At 43.8% G+C, this 15,889-nt stretch overlaps 1 protein-coding gene across 2 annotated transcripts in view; it reads right to left on the bottom strand.

Moving 5' to 3' along the window:
* Positions 1 to 15,889, bottom strand: part of Supt6h (SPT6 homolog, histone chaperone and transcription elongation factor) — a 39,443-nt gene that overhangs the window by 20,118 nt on the left and 3,436 nt on the right. The window contains exons 1-13 of one of the 2 annotated variants that reach the window (XM_052755822.1): positions 8,536 to 8,639; positions 7,204 to 7,342; positions 6,326 to 6,478; positions 6,155 to 6,231; positions 5,684 to 5,876; positions 5,441 to 5,525; positions 4,661 to 4,934; positions 3,461 to 3,562; positions 2,770 to 2,886; positions 2,357 to 2,446; positions 2,027 to 2,169; positions 408 to 556; positions 186 to 284 (exon numbers count right to left, since the gene is read on the bottom strand). In XM_052755822.1, coding sequence (XP_052611782.1) covers positions 186 to 284; positions 408 to 556; positions 2,027 to 2,169; positions 2,357 to 2,446; positions 2,770 to 2,886; positions 3,461 to 3,562; positions 4,661 to 4,934; positions 5,441 to 5,525; positions 5,684 to 5,876; positions 6,155 to 6,231; positions 6,326 to 6,478; positions 7,204 to 7,312 — 1,591 coding nt within the window. In that variant the 5' untranslated portion in view covers positions 7,313 to 7,342; positions 8,536 to 8,639. Of the gene's footprint in view, positions 1 to 185; positions 285 to 407; positions 557 to 2,026; positions 2,170 to 2,356; positions 2,447 to 2,769; positions 2,887 to 3,460; positions 3,563 to 4,660; positions 4,935 to 5,440; positions 5,526 to 5,683; positions 5,877 to 6,154; positions 6,232 to 6,325; positions 6,479 to 7,203; positions 7,343 to 8,535; positions 8,640 to 15,889 lie in introns of those variants that run through there. The other variant, XM_052755820.1, reaches the window with a different exon arrangement.

Here is a 15,889-nt window from a genome sequence, read left to right as displayed (position 1 = left end):
TTAATCACCCGGGAGACTTTTAACTAGAGACATTGGATAATCACAGAGGATGGGAACAGAAAGATGGCTGGGGGTGCAAGTGTTTATGGAGACTCTCCAGTTCATCCAGTCCACTAGGGCACTACTGGAAATGTTTCCTTATTCAAAGCTAAAATGTCTAGGGGACAAAAAAAGGTGGTTTTTACCCAGCCCTGCACTCTGGCAGATGGTGTACATGTCTCGGCGGGAGGCTTGCTTGAGCTCTGGTCCCCTCTGCTCCTCATCTTCAGCCTCCTCACCTTCACCTGGGAACAAAGTTTGAGGGCCATCAACTCTTGATTTCTAATCAATTCCTGACCTGAGATGTCAAAAGCCCAAGGGCAGCCAGCCCAGCCATGGAGACTGGCATTTTCTTCCTCAGCACTCACCTTCCTCATCTCCACCCTCCTTTATACGTTTCAGCTTCTTACGGCTAGCCTTGGCAGCATTCTGCATCTTAGGGATGTCACGACCATAGTAAAGTAAGAAATGGTTGTAGACGTCTTTCAGTTCATCCATTGACTGCACATCTTTGAGCCTGCAGGGGAAAGATACAAGATCCTCTTAGCAGAGGCAAGCTTTGCTATAATACTTCTAATTCCCAGGAAACAAGACCATGTAGGATGAGCAAACAAAGTCACAAGCGGTCTCAAACTAGTTTCAGCACAGCCAGGGTATCTTAAAAGAATGTATGTTGTTGGGGGTGGCAGTGCATGGTTGTAATGTTCAGAGACTAAAGCAAGAGGCCTGCCACAAGCCTGGGACATTCAGCAACATCCTGCTTCAAAAACCATCAAGTAAGCTGGGTGTGGTGTCCGAGAATTTGAGAGGTGGGAATATTAGGACTTTAAGGCCAGACTGTACTATATGAGATTCTGTAACAACATATACATATACAATACACATACACGAAATATATCAAACTAAAATGGTTAGAGGTAATTACTAGAAATGAAAGTATAAAGGCCAGGTGTGGCACTACACACTTGTAATCTCAGCACTAGAGAGATTGAGACTAGATTGCGAGTCTGAGGTCAGTTTGGGCTGCATAGTAAGACTCTGTCTCAAAAGAAAATAGCAGTATAAGGAAGAGGCAGATCAGGCAACATGTCTTTAGTAAGTTCAAAGTCTTTGAAACTACTTCTCAGCTTGTAAATACTATCCACCAAAACCATCTGTTGCCCTCCAATACCACATTATTCAGGCTCCCAAATTACTTCCCAATTATAAACTGTTTCTTGCGTAGCATTATCAACATGGAATAAATATACATATCACCAAATCTGAATACCTAATACAAGGGCTGGGGAGATGGCCTGGAGTTTGTAAAGTACTTGCCACTGGACTGCCTGATACCTTTCTTGTTTTGCCTTTTTTTTTTTTTTTTTAAACTTTTGAGACAGACATTATGTTAACCAACTTTGAACACCACCTTCCTTACTCAGCCTCTCAAGTACTGGGATTACAGGTGAGTGCCACCATACCCAATTTGAATTCCTGATTCTTTTAACAATTTAATTTTTGGTAAATAAATTAGTTTGTTTTTTATATACCAGTATAGAAAATCAAAGTGAAACTGTCAGATCTCATTCCCTTGCTCCCCATGGAGTTTATTATGTAGTTCAATCTCACTTTGAACTCAGAGTCCCAGCTCTATCTTCCAAGTATTGGGTTACAGAAGTAGACCAACATTTAGCTAGAAAGTTCACTTTGAGTTGGGTGTGGTGGCATACACTTTCAGTCCCAGCACTTGGGAGGCAGAGGCAGGTGGAACTCCATGAGTTCAACGCCAACCTGGTATACACAGTGTGTTCTAGGACAGACTGAGCTACAAAGAGACCCTGGTCTCAGAAAGGAAGAAATAAGTAAGTTCATTTTTGATGTGTTGACAATTTGGGTTCTAAGGGCTGGGGCCCCATTCGACAAATTCTGCAAAGTAACAGTGCTCCTGAGGACCTGCCTTCAGTCTGGAGGCTCCCCGGAACAGAATAAGCCCTGCATGTCCTACCTCTCCATATCAGTAGTATCCAAAGCTCGGATGCCATCAGCAAGAGGTTTGTCAGGATCAGCAGAGATCTGTTCATACTGGTAAGCCTGCATCTTCTCAAACAGCCGTGTTAGGTTCTCTTTTCGGATTCTCAGCTGAGTCCACTAGGGCAGAGGAAGGCAGGAGTGAGGACTGGTGTTAAGCTCCGGAGACCCAAGTCCATTGTTGTTCCCTTTAGCAGAAGCCCCAGTAGGGGAAGCTGGCAGTTCTGGAGGTCAGAGCTATAGCACCCTGATACGGGTTTTTCTCCACCTAGTTCTCAGCTCCTTGTGGGCCTTTTGTCCATGTTACCTTTTCATCCCACTGCCACACTCTCCACAGGTCATTGATGTGCAATTCAGGTTCAACATACTCCTTTCGGTAGAAGGCAATAAAAGGCACCTATGGTAGCAAGGATACTGCTATCAAACAGAAGAAAGATCTGCAGGTATCTCTTCTGCTAGAGGATAATCATTTCCTAGTCTAACAGCTCCACAAAATTCACAAGAATGGCCTCTCTAACTGGCTATCCAGTGAAGTGTTCTCCACAATGGAGTAGGTAACACTGCAGACAGGATGTCCTGTCCCCTTGGTCACTAGTGCCTCTTGTTAGTCATAACATTCTTGAGTTAAGGGATTCCTAAGGATGACGAAGGGGGTTTACTTGATCGTATCTACCTCTTGCCTCATTCTCCAAATTCTAATGAATTTAACCTCTGGGCTACCTCAAAATGCTGATTCCGCATGAAGCCCAGGGCCTCTTTGATCTTCTGAATTGTGCTGGGCCCTTTGCGACTGAAGCTACTAGTTGGCTGCCCACGGTCTAGGTAATCACAGCTTTCCTATAGTAAGAAGCAAAGACAAAAAAAAGCAGCAAGTCAGTGACCCTCTGTCTTACCCCACAAGAGCTTCTAACATGATAGCCTTTTCTGAGGACATCGAACATTTTTCTTTTCTTTTCTTTTCCATCTCTTTCATTTTTTAAAGACAGGGTTTCACTGTGCAGCCCTGGCTGTCCTAGAATTCGAGCTTTGTAGATCAGGCTGGCCTTGAACTCACAGAGATCTGGCTGCCTCTGCCTCCCGAGTGCTGGGATGAAAGGTGTGTACCACCACCACCACCACCTGGCTTGAAATTTTTCTCATATATATACTCTTTCCCAGGCATACAGAAGCATCACACAGGGAAGGAACAGCTTCCCATTTTCATCAACTGACCTCCGGTTCATGTCAGAACTTTTAACATATGTATACCATGTGAGTGCCTGGTGCCCACAGAGGTCAGAAGAGGGAGTAGGAACCAAAGAACTCCAGGTACAGGCAGTTGTGAGCCACCCTGTGGGTTCTCTGCAAAGGCAGCAGTGCTTCTAAGCACACAGCCAGCTTTCTAGGCTCTCAAGTGAAAGCTCTTGAGTACCTGTAGGGAAATGGTTGGTGTGGCAAAGGCGTTTCTATAGATCCAGTCAGCTTCTTCTTCTAGTTCATCATCTTCAGCTGCCTTGACAGGGATGGAGCGGAGCTGTAGTAGACAAGAGGGTGAGACATCTTTATTCTGTATCCTGCTTAGGAAAAACACACCACTTCTGGACAGAAGCGTGTAATCTTCAGGTATGTATCCTGTATCCTGCTTAGGAAAAAACACATACCACTTCTGACAGAAGCGTGTGATCTTCAGTACGTATTTCTAATGTCACCTAACACGAAATGAGCATTTTCCAGATCTGTTAAGAATACCATCTCATGTCAGGTGGTGGTGCACACCTTCAATCCCAGCACTCGGGAGGCAGAGGTAGGGGGATCTCTGTGAGTTTGAGGCCAGCCTTGTCTACAGAGTGAGTTCCAGGACAGCCAGGACTACAGAGAGAAACCCTGTCTCGAAACAACAACAAAGAAACAAACAAACAAAAAACCCCCAAAAAATTTCAGGGCTAGGAAGTAGCTTAGTTGGTAGCGTGATTGCCTAGCATGCATGAAACCTAAGCACCACAAAACCTGGTATGATGGTGTATGCCTGTGATCCCAGCACTCAAGAGAAGACAGAGACCTGGGCGGTGGTGGCGCAAACCTTTCAGAGGCAGAGGCAGGCAGAGTTCAAGGCCAGCCTGGTTTATAGAGCAAGTTCCAGGACAGCCAGGGCACACAGAGAAACCCTGTCTCAGGACACACACCCATTCCCAGCCCCTGCCCCCAAAAGATGGAGGCAAGAGGATCAGAAATTTAAGGTCATTCTTGGCTACATATTGAGTTTGAGGCCACTCTGGGCTACACGAGAACCTGTCTCAAAAACAAACAGAACAAAAAAATAACAAAGCAAAAAGCAAGAATGCCATTTCGCTGTCAGTCTTGTAATCCTTGCTACTCAGGAGGCTGAGGTTTAAGACTTGCTTGGGCTACAGAGTCAGCTGAAGGCCAATCTAAGTTAGTGAGACTGTTTCAAAATAAAAAGAGTAAAGACAGGACCAAGGACATCATTCAACAGCAGCACTCTTACCTACCATATAGTGGTCCTATGTTTAATTTTCAGTACCACCAGAATAAACAGATAAACAGACTCCCTGGACCTGAGTCAGATGGCTTTCAAAGTCCATGATGAAAACTACTCATTGTGGTTTCCTACCTGGAACCTCTCAGGCAAGTCAGTGGCTCGGATTTCATTGTCCTGGTCTGTCAGGTGACTGCTCTCCAGTTCACTTGGCTCATACATCTCAAAGATGCTCCTGCGACTCACACGCTTCTTGGTAGTTTTTTTGGGGCGCACTCGGATTTCACCTTCAGCCTCGTCATCCTCATACTCATAGTCCTCCTCCAGTTCTTCATCATATTCATTGTATTTCTCAAATTCGTCGTAGTCAAAGTCCACACCGAAGATCTCCTGAGCTTCTTGCAGGGCTCTATGTGTGAGAATAAGAGGCAGTGGGCTCAGGATTGAAAGGGAAGAGAAATGCAGCCCCCGCCCAGATCCTTTGTATGCCTCAGAGGACTAAAGGGGCAAAGAGAAAAGCCAGTTGGAAAATCACATTCAACGTGGAATAAATAGGTGCCTGGAAGTTTCAAGGCAAACTATTATCAGAGGATAAAAAGCTTATCTTTGGCACCTGCCAGAGATAGGAGCCAAAATCATGGTAGATGGGTCCTTATTCTGCTTGGTGAACCATTTTCTGCCAAGATGCTGTAACATTCCCTTAGAACAAAACCTTTCAAATTATTATGCTTTGATGCAGGTTAAAAGGTCATCTATAGATGAATACACTGGATAGAAGAGGGATCCTGGTCTCATGCCCATGTAGAACTCTATTATCTTTTTTTGTTTTGTTTTGTTTTTGGCAGAAGCCTCTGGACTTCCTGATCACATGCCCATCCAATGTCTTTATCACCACATGGTAACAGGAGCACTTACGCATCCGTATATCCAGGAAGCTTTTTTCGCCACTTGGGTTTTTTTAGAGGCTGTCCATCATCATCCACAATGAAATCATCAATATCTACGAGGAAGAAGGAACAAGTCAGTGCTCAGTCAGTGGGTATTTCTGGTTCCTGCCAGGGAGAGTTAGGGGGGTACTAGAAGGACTTCCTTATTAAGGAACAGGAAATCTCAACATCCACCCAATGTTGGCTTTCCTGTCCAGCATCTGTCATGTACCTGACTCTTCATCATCTTCCTCCTCTTCTTCAGGAGGAGCCATGGGGGCTTCTACAGCCTCCTGTCCTTCCTCCCCTTCTTCATCCTGGAAGATTTCCCCTGCAATAGCCTCCTTTTCATGTTCCTCTTTGCCATATTCCTCTTCATCATCATCTTCATCATCAGACATTTTTTTGACACGTCGGTATTTTTGCTAATGTTGAGAAAAATATGTTTTATTAGGATGGGGTATATGGGTGTCTAATATAAGGATGCCTGTTATCCAGGCTCATTTCTATATTCCAACCACAATTACTTTTATCAAGTGAGATGGGAAAGATGTTTATCCAGCCTCGAGGCCCATCTTGCAAACTGACAAATCTTTTTCTAATAGACTTCAGATCTGGGCCCCACAGCATTATGCTGCTGGGCACCCTTCTCTTCTCTGATGACCCCACACTATTCGGGAAGAAAGATCCAGAAATAACTTACTCCTCGTTTGACTTTCACACCCAAATTCTCCTCAATGAGGTCAAAGTCATCATCCTCCAGGCGGTCATCAAAAGATGCTAAAGAGAACAAAGTGTGCGCATGATGAGAGGGAGCTCTTCTCCACTGCAGCTTCCACCCCAGCCCCAGCTGACATGGGGCCATGCGACTCACGGCGTTTTCTCTTGTTGCTAACATCATCTTCTGAATCACCAGAGTCGCTGCCCTCATCTTCTTCCCCCTCTTCATCATCGTCATCATTGATAAAGCCTTTCAGGTTGCCTTGCTCATCTTGATCATCTAGATTCTCCTCTTCCTCCTCCTCATCTGAAAACACATGTGTCTGAGGCATGGAGATTGGGGATGGAGGGGGGTGGGGCAGACTACCCTCTTAACTTCAATTATCCATCTGCCCTGAACCCAGTGACTAGGTGGCATGTTAATTTTCTGCCCCATGAATTGGCACAAGGCAGGACTTGGAGCAGCAGCACCTACAAAGGAAGACTTATATCCCACATCTACCATGTCTTTAGGAAAGATGATCTTCCCAATTACCTTGCCTCCTCAAATCATTAGTAGAAGCTTTACAGTTACCAGTAACCTATTTTCCTCAAAGTACAAACTCAGCAGTTACAGTCTTTCTTTTATTCCTTTGCTAACAGTTATACCTCCCCTTCCCCCTTTAAAGTTATTTCAGAATTCTACTCTCTTGATGACCCTAAAGGTTAGAAAATGGAGTACATGAACATTCATAGGGCTAAAAGTGGGAAGCATTACAGATTTATCAGTTTACTGTCTGTCCCACACACTAATGTAAACTTGAACTAGCATAAGAATATCTGCACCTTATTTTGTCTTGCTAGTTTTCTAAGTACTGTGCCTGGGATACAGCAGAGTGGTGACTATGCATTTCTAAGAATGACTGAACGTTCTCAAGCTGGTACCTCATGTGTGAGAACTTCTGTGCTCAGCCTGAGCCTTTCATCAGCAAGAATCCAACTATCCAAAGCTTAGGAATAGTGGGGAGAAGCTTGAGGCCGGGGCCTCCTCACCATCATCCTCCTCTTCCACAAACTTCTTGGTGACTCTAGGTACCACCTCGCCGTCATCATTGTATTCTTCCTCTGACTCTTCAGCCTCACTTTCCACAAAATCAGACATTGCTGCTGCTTCTCACAGCCTCCTTGAAGACTACAGAAGGAAAGGAAGTGGGTGTGGGGTAGTGAACAAAAATAACACACATGAGCCAGGTGTGGTGTTGCACACCTTTAATCTCAGCACTCAGGAGGCAGAGGCAGGCAGAGCTTTGTGAGTTTGAGGCCAGCCTGGTCTATACAGTGAGTTCCAGGACAGCCAGAGCTACATAGTAAGACCCTTTCTCATAACAAACAAACGAACAAAAGATACATGATTTTAAACAGGGCTCTTAAACCTCTCCACAAAATCCTTGTAGCTATCTACCATGGCTCTGCCCACTCTATCATTTTTTCTTAGAAGAATCAGGAAGCTCAGCTTGGGAGTGTAGCTCACCTAGCACGCAAGAGGCCCGAGCTGGATTCCCAAAACCAGAAAACAATCCGAAGGCCCCAAACCTCCCATTCGTCCTCGGGTTGCTCCTCTTGTGTGTATCTTCAGAAATGGCGATCAGACAAGACTTACATCAGAATCTTTTCTCTTTCTCACTGTTTTACTGAGAAAGGGGTTTTCACCCTGTAGCCCAGGTTGGCCTTGAATTCACAGCAATCCTCCTGTGTCTGCCCCTCCAGTGCTGGGATTACAGGAACTAACCAGCACATCTGGTTTTATTATTTCTCTTAACCCAGGTGTTTTACTTACTTCACAGTATCCAGGCAGAACTGGGCAGCTGAAGAAAGCAACCAGCACAGGGATCATTATACAGGGGAGACTGACGGGAGAGTGAGATGATATGACTTGTTCTCAACAAGTTTGAGAAACAGTAATTGCCCAGACTTCACACAAGGTGCTTTCATACATACTCTAGCAGAGTTAAACTGAGGCCAGTCTAGTCTAAATAGTGAATTCCAGGTAAGCCAGGGATACACAGTAAGACCCTGTCCCCAAAAAGGAGGTGGGGGGAGACTAGAGGGATGGGTCAGTGGTTAAGAGCACCGGCTGCTCTTCCAGAGGACTCAGGTTCCATTCCCAACATCCACATAGTTGCTCACAACCATCTGTGACTCCAGTTCTAGGGGATCCAATATCCTCTTCTGAACTCCTTGGGCACCAGGCATATACATGGTACACAGACATACATGCAAGCAAAACATCCATACATATAAAATAAAAACAGCAAAATTACTTAAAAAAAAAAAAAAAGAAAAATCCCTTTCAATAGATTAAACAACCACTATGTGAACTTATACCTAGTTGTATGATGCTGGTTTGAAGAATTAGGCTGAAAAAGAGCCTCTTCAGAAACAGCAGAACCATGGTGAATCCATATTTATCATTTAACTTCTGGTTTCATTTCTATTGCTGTGATAAAACAATGACCAAAAGCTGTCTAGAGGAGGAAAGAGTTTATTCATCTTACAATTCCAGGTCATAGTCTATCACTGAGGGAAGTAAAGGCAGGAACTTGAAGGCAGGCTTACAGGGTATTCCATACAGCATCACCTCTGACCAAGGTACTCACTTCACAGCAAGACACAGTAGGAGTCATGAAGAATGCTGCTTCTTAGTTGGCTTGCTTACACTCAGCTAGCTTTCTTATATGGTCCAGGACCACTTGCCTAGTGATGGTACTGCCCATTGTGGGCTGGGCCCTCCTACATTCATTAACAATCAGGACAACCCCGCAGACTGGGAACCCACAGTCCAATCCGATCTAGGCAATTCCCCAGCTGAGGTTCACTCCTCTCAGATGACTCTAAGCTGTGTCAAGTTGACAGTTAAAGCTAACCAGGGCATCTCCCTTGGGGAAGGGGGAGAATCTCTCAAAGTCTTCCATGGCCTACAGAAAAAATGGAAAGCCTGGTGAACTTAAGAGCAAGATCAAATTCTGATCTCATTACCTAACACTTAGATCACCAGGAGAATGGCAACACAAGTACCCCAAGCCTGCTGAACTGAGTTTGAACTCTAAAACCATGCTTGAAGGAGAGAATTGATTCCTCAAAGTTCTCTGACCTCAAATGCACACACAAACCACACACGATAATTATGAAGATGACGATGAACGTTGGTGAGATGGCTCAGGGGGTAAAAATGTGCTTTGCTGTGCAAAACCTGGGGACCTTAGTTTATCCCTGGAACCCACGTAAAGATGGAGAAAACCGACTCCACAAGAGTTGTCCTCGGTCATCTCTCCCTACCCCACAGTAACACCTAAAGAAGAATCACCAGGTGGGGGTGGTGCACACCTTTAATCCCAGCACTCAAGAGGCAGAGATGGATCTCTGAGTTCAGGCCAGCCTGGTCCACAAAGCAAGTTTCAGGACAGCCAAGGCTACACAGAGAAGCCATATCTCAAAAAATGAAAGTCTACTGTTTCTTCTTTGTTTTAGGGAGACTGACTCAATATGGCCAGAGTGGCCTAAAATTTGCTATAGATTCTCCTCTATTTACCTCCTAAGTACTGAAATTACAGGTGTGTACCATCATAACAAGAAAGAATGTAGTTTCAAATAAATGTTAACTGGATTTCTTTTAAAAAAATATTCTGTTTTGGGGTTGAAGAGATGGCTCATCAGTTAAGAGCACTGGCTTCTCTCCCAGATGACTCAGGTTCAATTCTCAGCACCCATCACCAACATTGCACCTCACAACTGCAGTTCCAGGGGATCTGACACCCTCACACAGACATATATGCAAGCAAAACACCAAAGCACATGAAACAAATAATTCTTAAAATTTTTTTTTAAGTGTTATTAGTGTTTTTCCTGGGTGCATGTGTGTACCACATACATGTAATGCCCAAGGAGGCCAAAGGAGGGCACCAGATCCTCTGGACCTGGAGTTACTCAGTTGTTAACCCCTAGGCAAGTGCTGGGAAACCGGGGGACTCTATCTAATAGAGCAACAAATGCTTTCATCCAAAGAGCTCTCTCTCCAGCCCTGTCAGCTGGGTTTCAGTTTGAGTTCTGGGTCTCATTTTACTTAGCATTCTATACCAACCAATAACTTCACCTTCTGCGTCCCTGCTTTCCAACATAGCTAAAGGCTGGCGGGAGAACTCAAAAAACCATACCTGAGCCTTGAGTAGGACATTAAAAAATAACACACAGAGGCAGAGGATGTGGCTCAGCAGGTAGATTGCTTGCCTGGTACACATGAAGTCCTGGGTTCAGTTTCTAGCACTGCAAAACCAGTTGTGAACAGCAGAAGCTTCTAATTCTAGCTTTCAGGAAGTGGCAGGAGGAAGATCAGAAGTAAAAGGTCACATGGGCTTGGGAGCTAGTGTACTTGGTAAAGTGTTTGCCATGTGAGCCTGAGGACTTGAGTTGATCCCTAGGAACCATAAGGAGAAGCTGGGCATGATGGCACCGACTGGTAATTTCTAGCACGGGGAAGAGGGGGAGCGCAACAGGTGGGTCTGTAGGGCTCACTACCCTAGCCTACTTGATAAGCATCAGGCTATAGAGACCACTCAAAAGATAAGATGGACAACTCCAGAAGAAGGTACTTGAGTTTATCTGTGCATCTGCATAGTATGCTTACACACTTCATACACATGAACAAAGGATAAGTTTAAGGTTATTCTTGGGTGACATAGTGAATTGAAAGACAGCCTGAGCTACCTGAGATCCTTTTGGAAAACAAAAACACAAACAAAAGGCCCTAAAACGCATGCACCAAACAAGTCAAGTACTAATCCCAAAATTCTAGCTCAGAACCTTGAAGCTGGCTGCTCATAAACTCAGCAATACCCCTCAACTTACCTGTACTATCTATGTACCCCTTTCCCACACTATAGATTAGAAGTTTCTGGAAGACAGAGACTGTACCCAGTTGAAGCACTAATAAAAACTATGACAACAAATGACTATACAAGAGGCATTGTAAGGCCTTCTGTGGTTCTATAGCAGAAAAGCTATATCCCTCTAGGTGCTCCCCAAATTACAGTTGCTTAGTGTCTGTTACATAAATGTGGTGGCTACGGTTCTCCTGAAAGTCACCTGAACTGGTATCAACCAATACCATACCTAATTAAGATGAACTGCGTTAAAAGCGATAACAAATTAGAGCAGCTGGAAGGGGAGGTATTGCAATTGGAGAGTATCAGCACGCAGGAACCATCCCTTCTGTCCCTAGCATGAAATAAACTGAGCATGCTGGCTTAAGCCTGTATCTGAGGAGCTTCAGAAGCAGAGGAAAAGCAGAAGTTCAAGGTCATCCTCCAATACATAGTAAGTTTGAGGCTAGCCTAGGCTACATGAGACCCTGTCTCAAAAAAACAAAAACAAAAACAAAAACAAAAACAAAACAAAGCAACAACAACAAGAAAACCCAAGTGGAGATTTGGGGTTCAGATGGGAAAGAAATCACAGGCTGAGGTTTCAGTTCTCTTCTTTTTTATAAACTTGTAGGTGCCTGCCATGTGAACCGTGTGAAAATTGAAAGCTGGAGGCCTGAAGAAAAGCAGGACTATCTGTTGTCAAGTAGAGGGAGAGATGTGAAAACAAATAAACCATTCTAATTACTAAGATTCCTATTTTAATTTTTTTAATGAAAATATTAGTTATGTTAAAAGGTAATGGATGGGCTGGAGAGATGGCTCAGAGGTTAAGGGCACTGGCTGTGCTTCCAGAGGCCCTGAATTCAATTCCCAGCAACCACATGGTGGCTTGAGACCATCTATAATAAGATCTGTGCCTTCTTCTGGCGTGCAGGCACACAAGTAGACAGAAAACTGTATACATAATAAATAAACCTTAAAAAAAAGATTCATTATTTAAAAAAAAAGGTAATGCATTTACTACTTTAAAATGAACTATAGTTTTAAGAAATGAATAAAGCAATCACCAGATGAGAAATAAAAAACTATCAAACACCAATATATAGGCAAAACCCATATAGATCTCCCCTGGGTACTTAAAAATACATATACATATATATATTTATTTTTGTGTGTGGTGTGCGCTGTATGTGTGTGTGGTGGGTGTGTGTAGTAGACTCTCTCCCATCTTTACATGAGTTTTCAGGAATTAGTTCAGGTTGCCAGGCTTGTACAGCAAGTGCTTATACCCACAGAACCATCTTGCTGGCCCTACCCCTTGGTAGGTTTACTGTTCACCTATCAAATGCCAGACAGTCAGTAAATATCCTATTAATCTCTACTTGTTCTGTAAGTTATAAAACATTAAAATATTTCTTTTTTTTTTTTTTTTTTTTTAAAAAAGATTTATTTATTTATTATGTATACAGAAGAGGGCGCCAGATCTCATTACCGATGGTTGGGAGCCACCATGTGGTTGCTGGGAATTGAACTCAGGACCTCTGGAAGAGCAGTCAGTGCTCTTAACCTCTGAGCCATCTCTCCAGCCCCCTAAAATATTTCTTTATCCATTTAAAACAGAGGGAAATAAAAATCAAAAAGAGAAGAAATACACTCAGAGGTGAAGTGTCTTGTTCAAAGTCATCAACAGTTAAGGCCTGTCTGATTTCAACATCATATTGGTCATGCTGTATCAGTAATTCTCAGAGTGTGGTCCAGGGATCACCTCTCCTGTGTTGTAGTATTTTCCAGAGATCATATGACATGTGATAGCACAACAGACTGCAGAAAAACTTATGAGAATCCAGCTGTATTCTGTAGGTAGACATTACATTGTCAAAAACAGAGATTTACTTTATTTTTAGTGTATGGGTCTTTAGCTTCTATGTATATGTGTACCATGTGCATACAGTGCCTGAGGAGGCCAGAAGAGGGCATCAGAAGCCCTGGAACTGAAGTTAGGGATGCCTGTGAGCCGCCATTTGGGTGCTGGGAACTGAACCAGGGTTACAAGAGCAACAAGTCCTCTTAACCACTGAGCTAATCTCTCCAGCCCCTTGACAACTACTGTAAGAATTCTGCAGAGCTGTGACATGGGAAGTCTTTGCATTAGGTGGATGCCCCTCCCCCCCTTTCCCAAGATCTGTATCCTTAAGTTCTTTTAGCTTGAGTAACACCAAATGAGTGTCTTAAAAATTCTGCCAATTAAATTTGGAGCTCTAGGCTGGATGTGGTGTCTCATGCTAAGCCCAGTACTTAGAAGGTAGAGGCAGGGGGAATCTCTGTGAGTTGGAGGACAGTCTGGTTTATATACAGAGTTCCAGGCCAGGGCTATACAATAAGATCAACATCTCAAGAAAAAGAAAAACAACCTGGACAGAGGCAAGACAGAGTTAGAACCCCACTTCTATACTTGGTGTTTTGAGGCAGGGTCTTACTGTAGGCTGTGTGACCTGAAACTTAATACTTAAGGACTCACAACAATCTCCCTAAGCTCAGCTTCCTGAGTGTTGTGATTAAAATAATGAGCAATCACGCCTGCTAATTTTAATTTTAACATTGCTCCCCCTAAGCCTTGAACTGAGACATTAAAAATAGATTTGGATACACCAGTCTCTGACACAGTTTGCTTTAATTAGGTCATCATGAATTCAGTCTTTTAAGGGATCAACATCTTCAAGTTAAATGCTAGCTCTTACAGATTAGATGGCCCTGGTCTATTTACAGAGAGAAATAGACAGCCTACCTGAAAGAACAGCTTCTTCTTTAGTCCAAGGAGACAGCAGGTGTTCCGGTTACAATCAGCTTGGGAAGACAGCTGTATCCCTTCCCTCCCCGCTCCCAGCCTAGGTTAGTGATAAAGGACACTCTGCTATCGATGTGGAATGTTCCTAATCTAGCTCAGACAAGACTTCCAGTTAAAAGAGATGTGCCAGAAGCAATCACGACTTTCCACAGCGAGATTTGAAGAGTGCTGCATCAGCGCTGCAGGCTGAGGATGCCGAGCAGCACTGACTCCAGGATAAAGAACATATCGCTTGTGGATATTATTAATAGATGGCTTAATTCGATGAGCTGATTGTAGGGGTTTTTTTGTTTTGTTTTTTGGAGACAGGGTTTCTCTGTTGTAGCCCTGACTGTCCTGGAGTGCTGAGATTAAAGGCCTGCGCCACTGTCGCCCAGCCTTGACTGTAGTTTTGATTTTTGCATTTAGTACTCACACTCCTCAAATTTCCCCACATTCAAGACTGTAGTTAAATCTGCATCTGGAATAGGCCTGGAAGAGGATATGAGGGACATGCAGAAACACAGTGCAGTGTAAGATGTGGCTCAAGGGGAGGGTGGTGGTTACAATGACATTCACCGGAAGAGGAATAGAGCTGGGATCAGACGGCCACAAGGGAGGCCATCGGCAGTCCCTCCTTTCTAACAAGAACTTGTAGGAGGCAATTAAGAGGAGACCCGGCTGAAGAGACCTTCTGTTAACTCCTTTTGCTCTGAAGCTTCAACTAACATTTAGAATCTGTTTGTTTGTTTTAGGGTCAAGCTCTGTTCTGGATCTCGGTAGGTAAAACTGAATAAAATATGCTTCCTCCCTGGTAGGATTCATAATTTTCATAAATTACATTATGGCAAAATGTGCATGAGGGTGGGGTATATCTCAGTGGTGGACAGAACATTTGCATATCATGCACAAGGCTCTTGGTTAATTCTCTAAAACCAGAAAAGTAAAATGAAACAATATCCTGTAATTAGTGAACAATATGGTGACAGAAGTCATGGACTACTTCAGAAAGGGGAAGCTGAGGGGATTCTGAGTGAGGAGGTAAGAACACGGTCTGGGCTGGGAGGTGGCGCATGCATTTAATCCCAGCACTCGGGAGGCAGAGCCAGGAGGATCTATGTGAGTTCAAGGCCAGTCTAGTCTGCAGAGCGAGCTCCAGGACAGGCACCAAAACTACACAGAGAAACCCTGTCTCAAAAAACCAAAAAGTGATATCATTATGGGCTGGAGAAATGGCTCAGAGGTTAGGAGCACTCGCTGCTCTTCCAGAGGACCCGGGTTCAATTGCCAGCACCCATATGGCAGCTCACAACTGTCTGTAACTCCAGTTCCAGGGCATCTGACACCCTTACATCAATGCACGTTAAATAAAAAACAATAAAATTTAAAAAAAAAAGAAATTAAGATGTTTAAAATATAGGCTGGGCCTGGTGAGACGGTTCGGCAGGGTTCGGCAGGCAAAATTGCTTACCATGTAAGCCCACGACCTGAACTAGATCCCAAAACCCATGGAAGGTGGAAGAAAAGAACTGACTTCCCAAAGCTCTCAGACTTCCACATACAGCAGGCATGCTCACACCCACACAACAATTAACACACACATTATCATTCATTCTCTCTCTCTAATAAATTAAATAAGATCTTTAAGATCTTATTTTAAATTTAAGATCTTATTTAAAAATATAGGCAGCTGGGAGATTGTGGCAGTAGTGAGACTCTTTCCAAAAAATAAATAAACAAAACAAATTTTTAAAATGCCCAAAGAGTGAGGAGTAAAGTGTAGGAACTGACTACTTCAGGAGGGGGTTGGAGAAGCCACTGGAGATGAACCTTCTGTGTAGCATGAACTGTGGCAGCAACAGAGAAGGTTTGGCCAGGGAGAGGAAAAGGGCTTCATGTGAAGACACATAGCATCTTTATAGGGTAAGTTAAAGGCTTCAAAGACTGTAGGGGAATTTGAGTGGAAACAGGAAACTGGGGAATTATGGCATAGGCC

Source organism: Peromyscus californicus, unplaced genomic scaffold (assembly GCF_007827085.1).
Source record: "Peromyscus californicus insignis strain IS unplaced genomic scaffold, ASM782708v3 Scaffold_3__1_contigs__length_106647218, whole genome shotgun sequence".
In the NCBI taxonomy this organism is placed as follows: domain Eukaryota; kingdom Metazoa; phylum Chordata; class Mammalia; order Rodentia; family Cricetidae; genus Peromyscus; species Peromyscus californicus.
The sequence above is the reverse complement of the archived record's forward strand: the minus strand, read 5'-3'. Positions and strand labels throughout refer to the sequence as shown.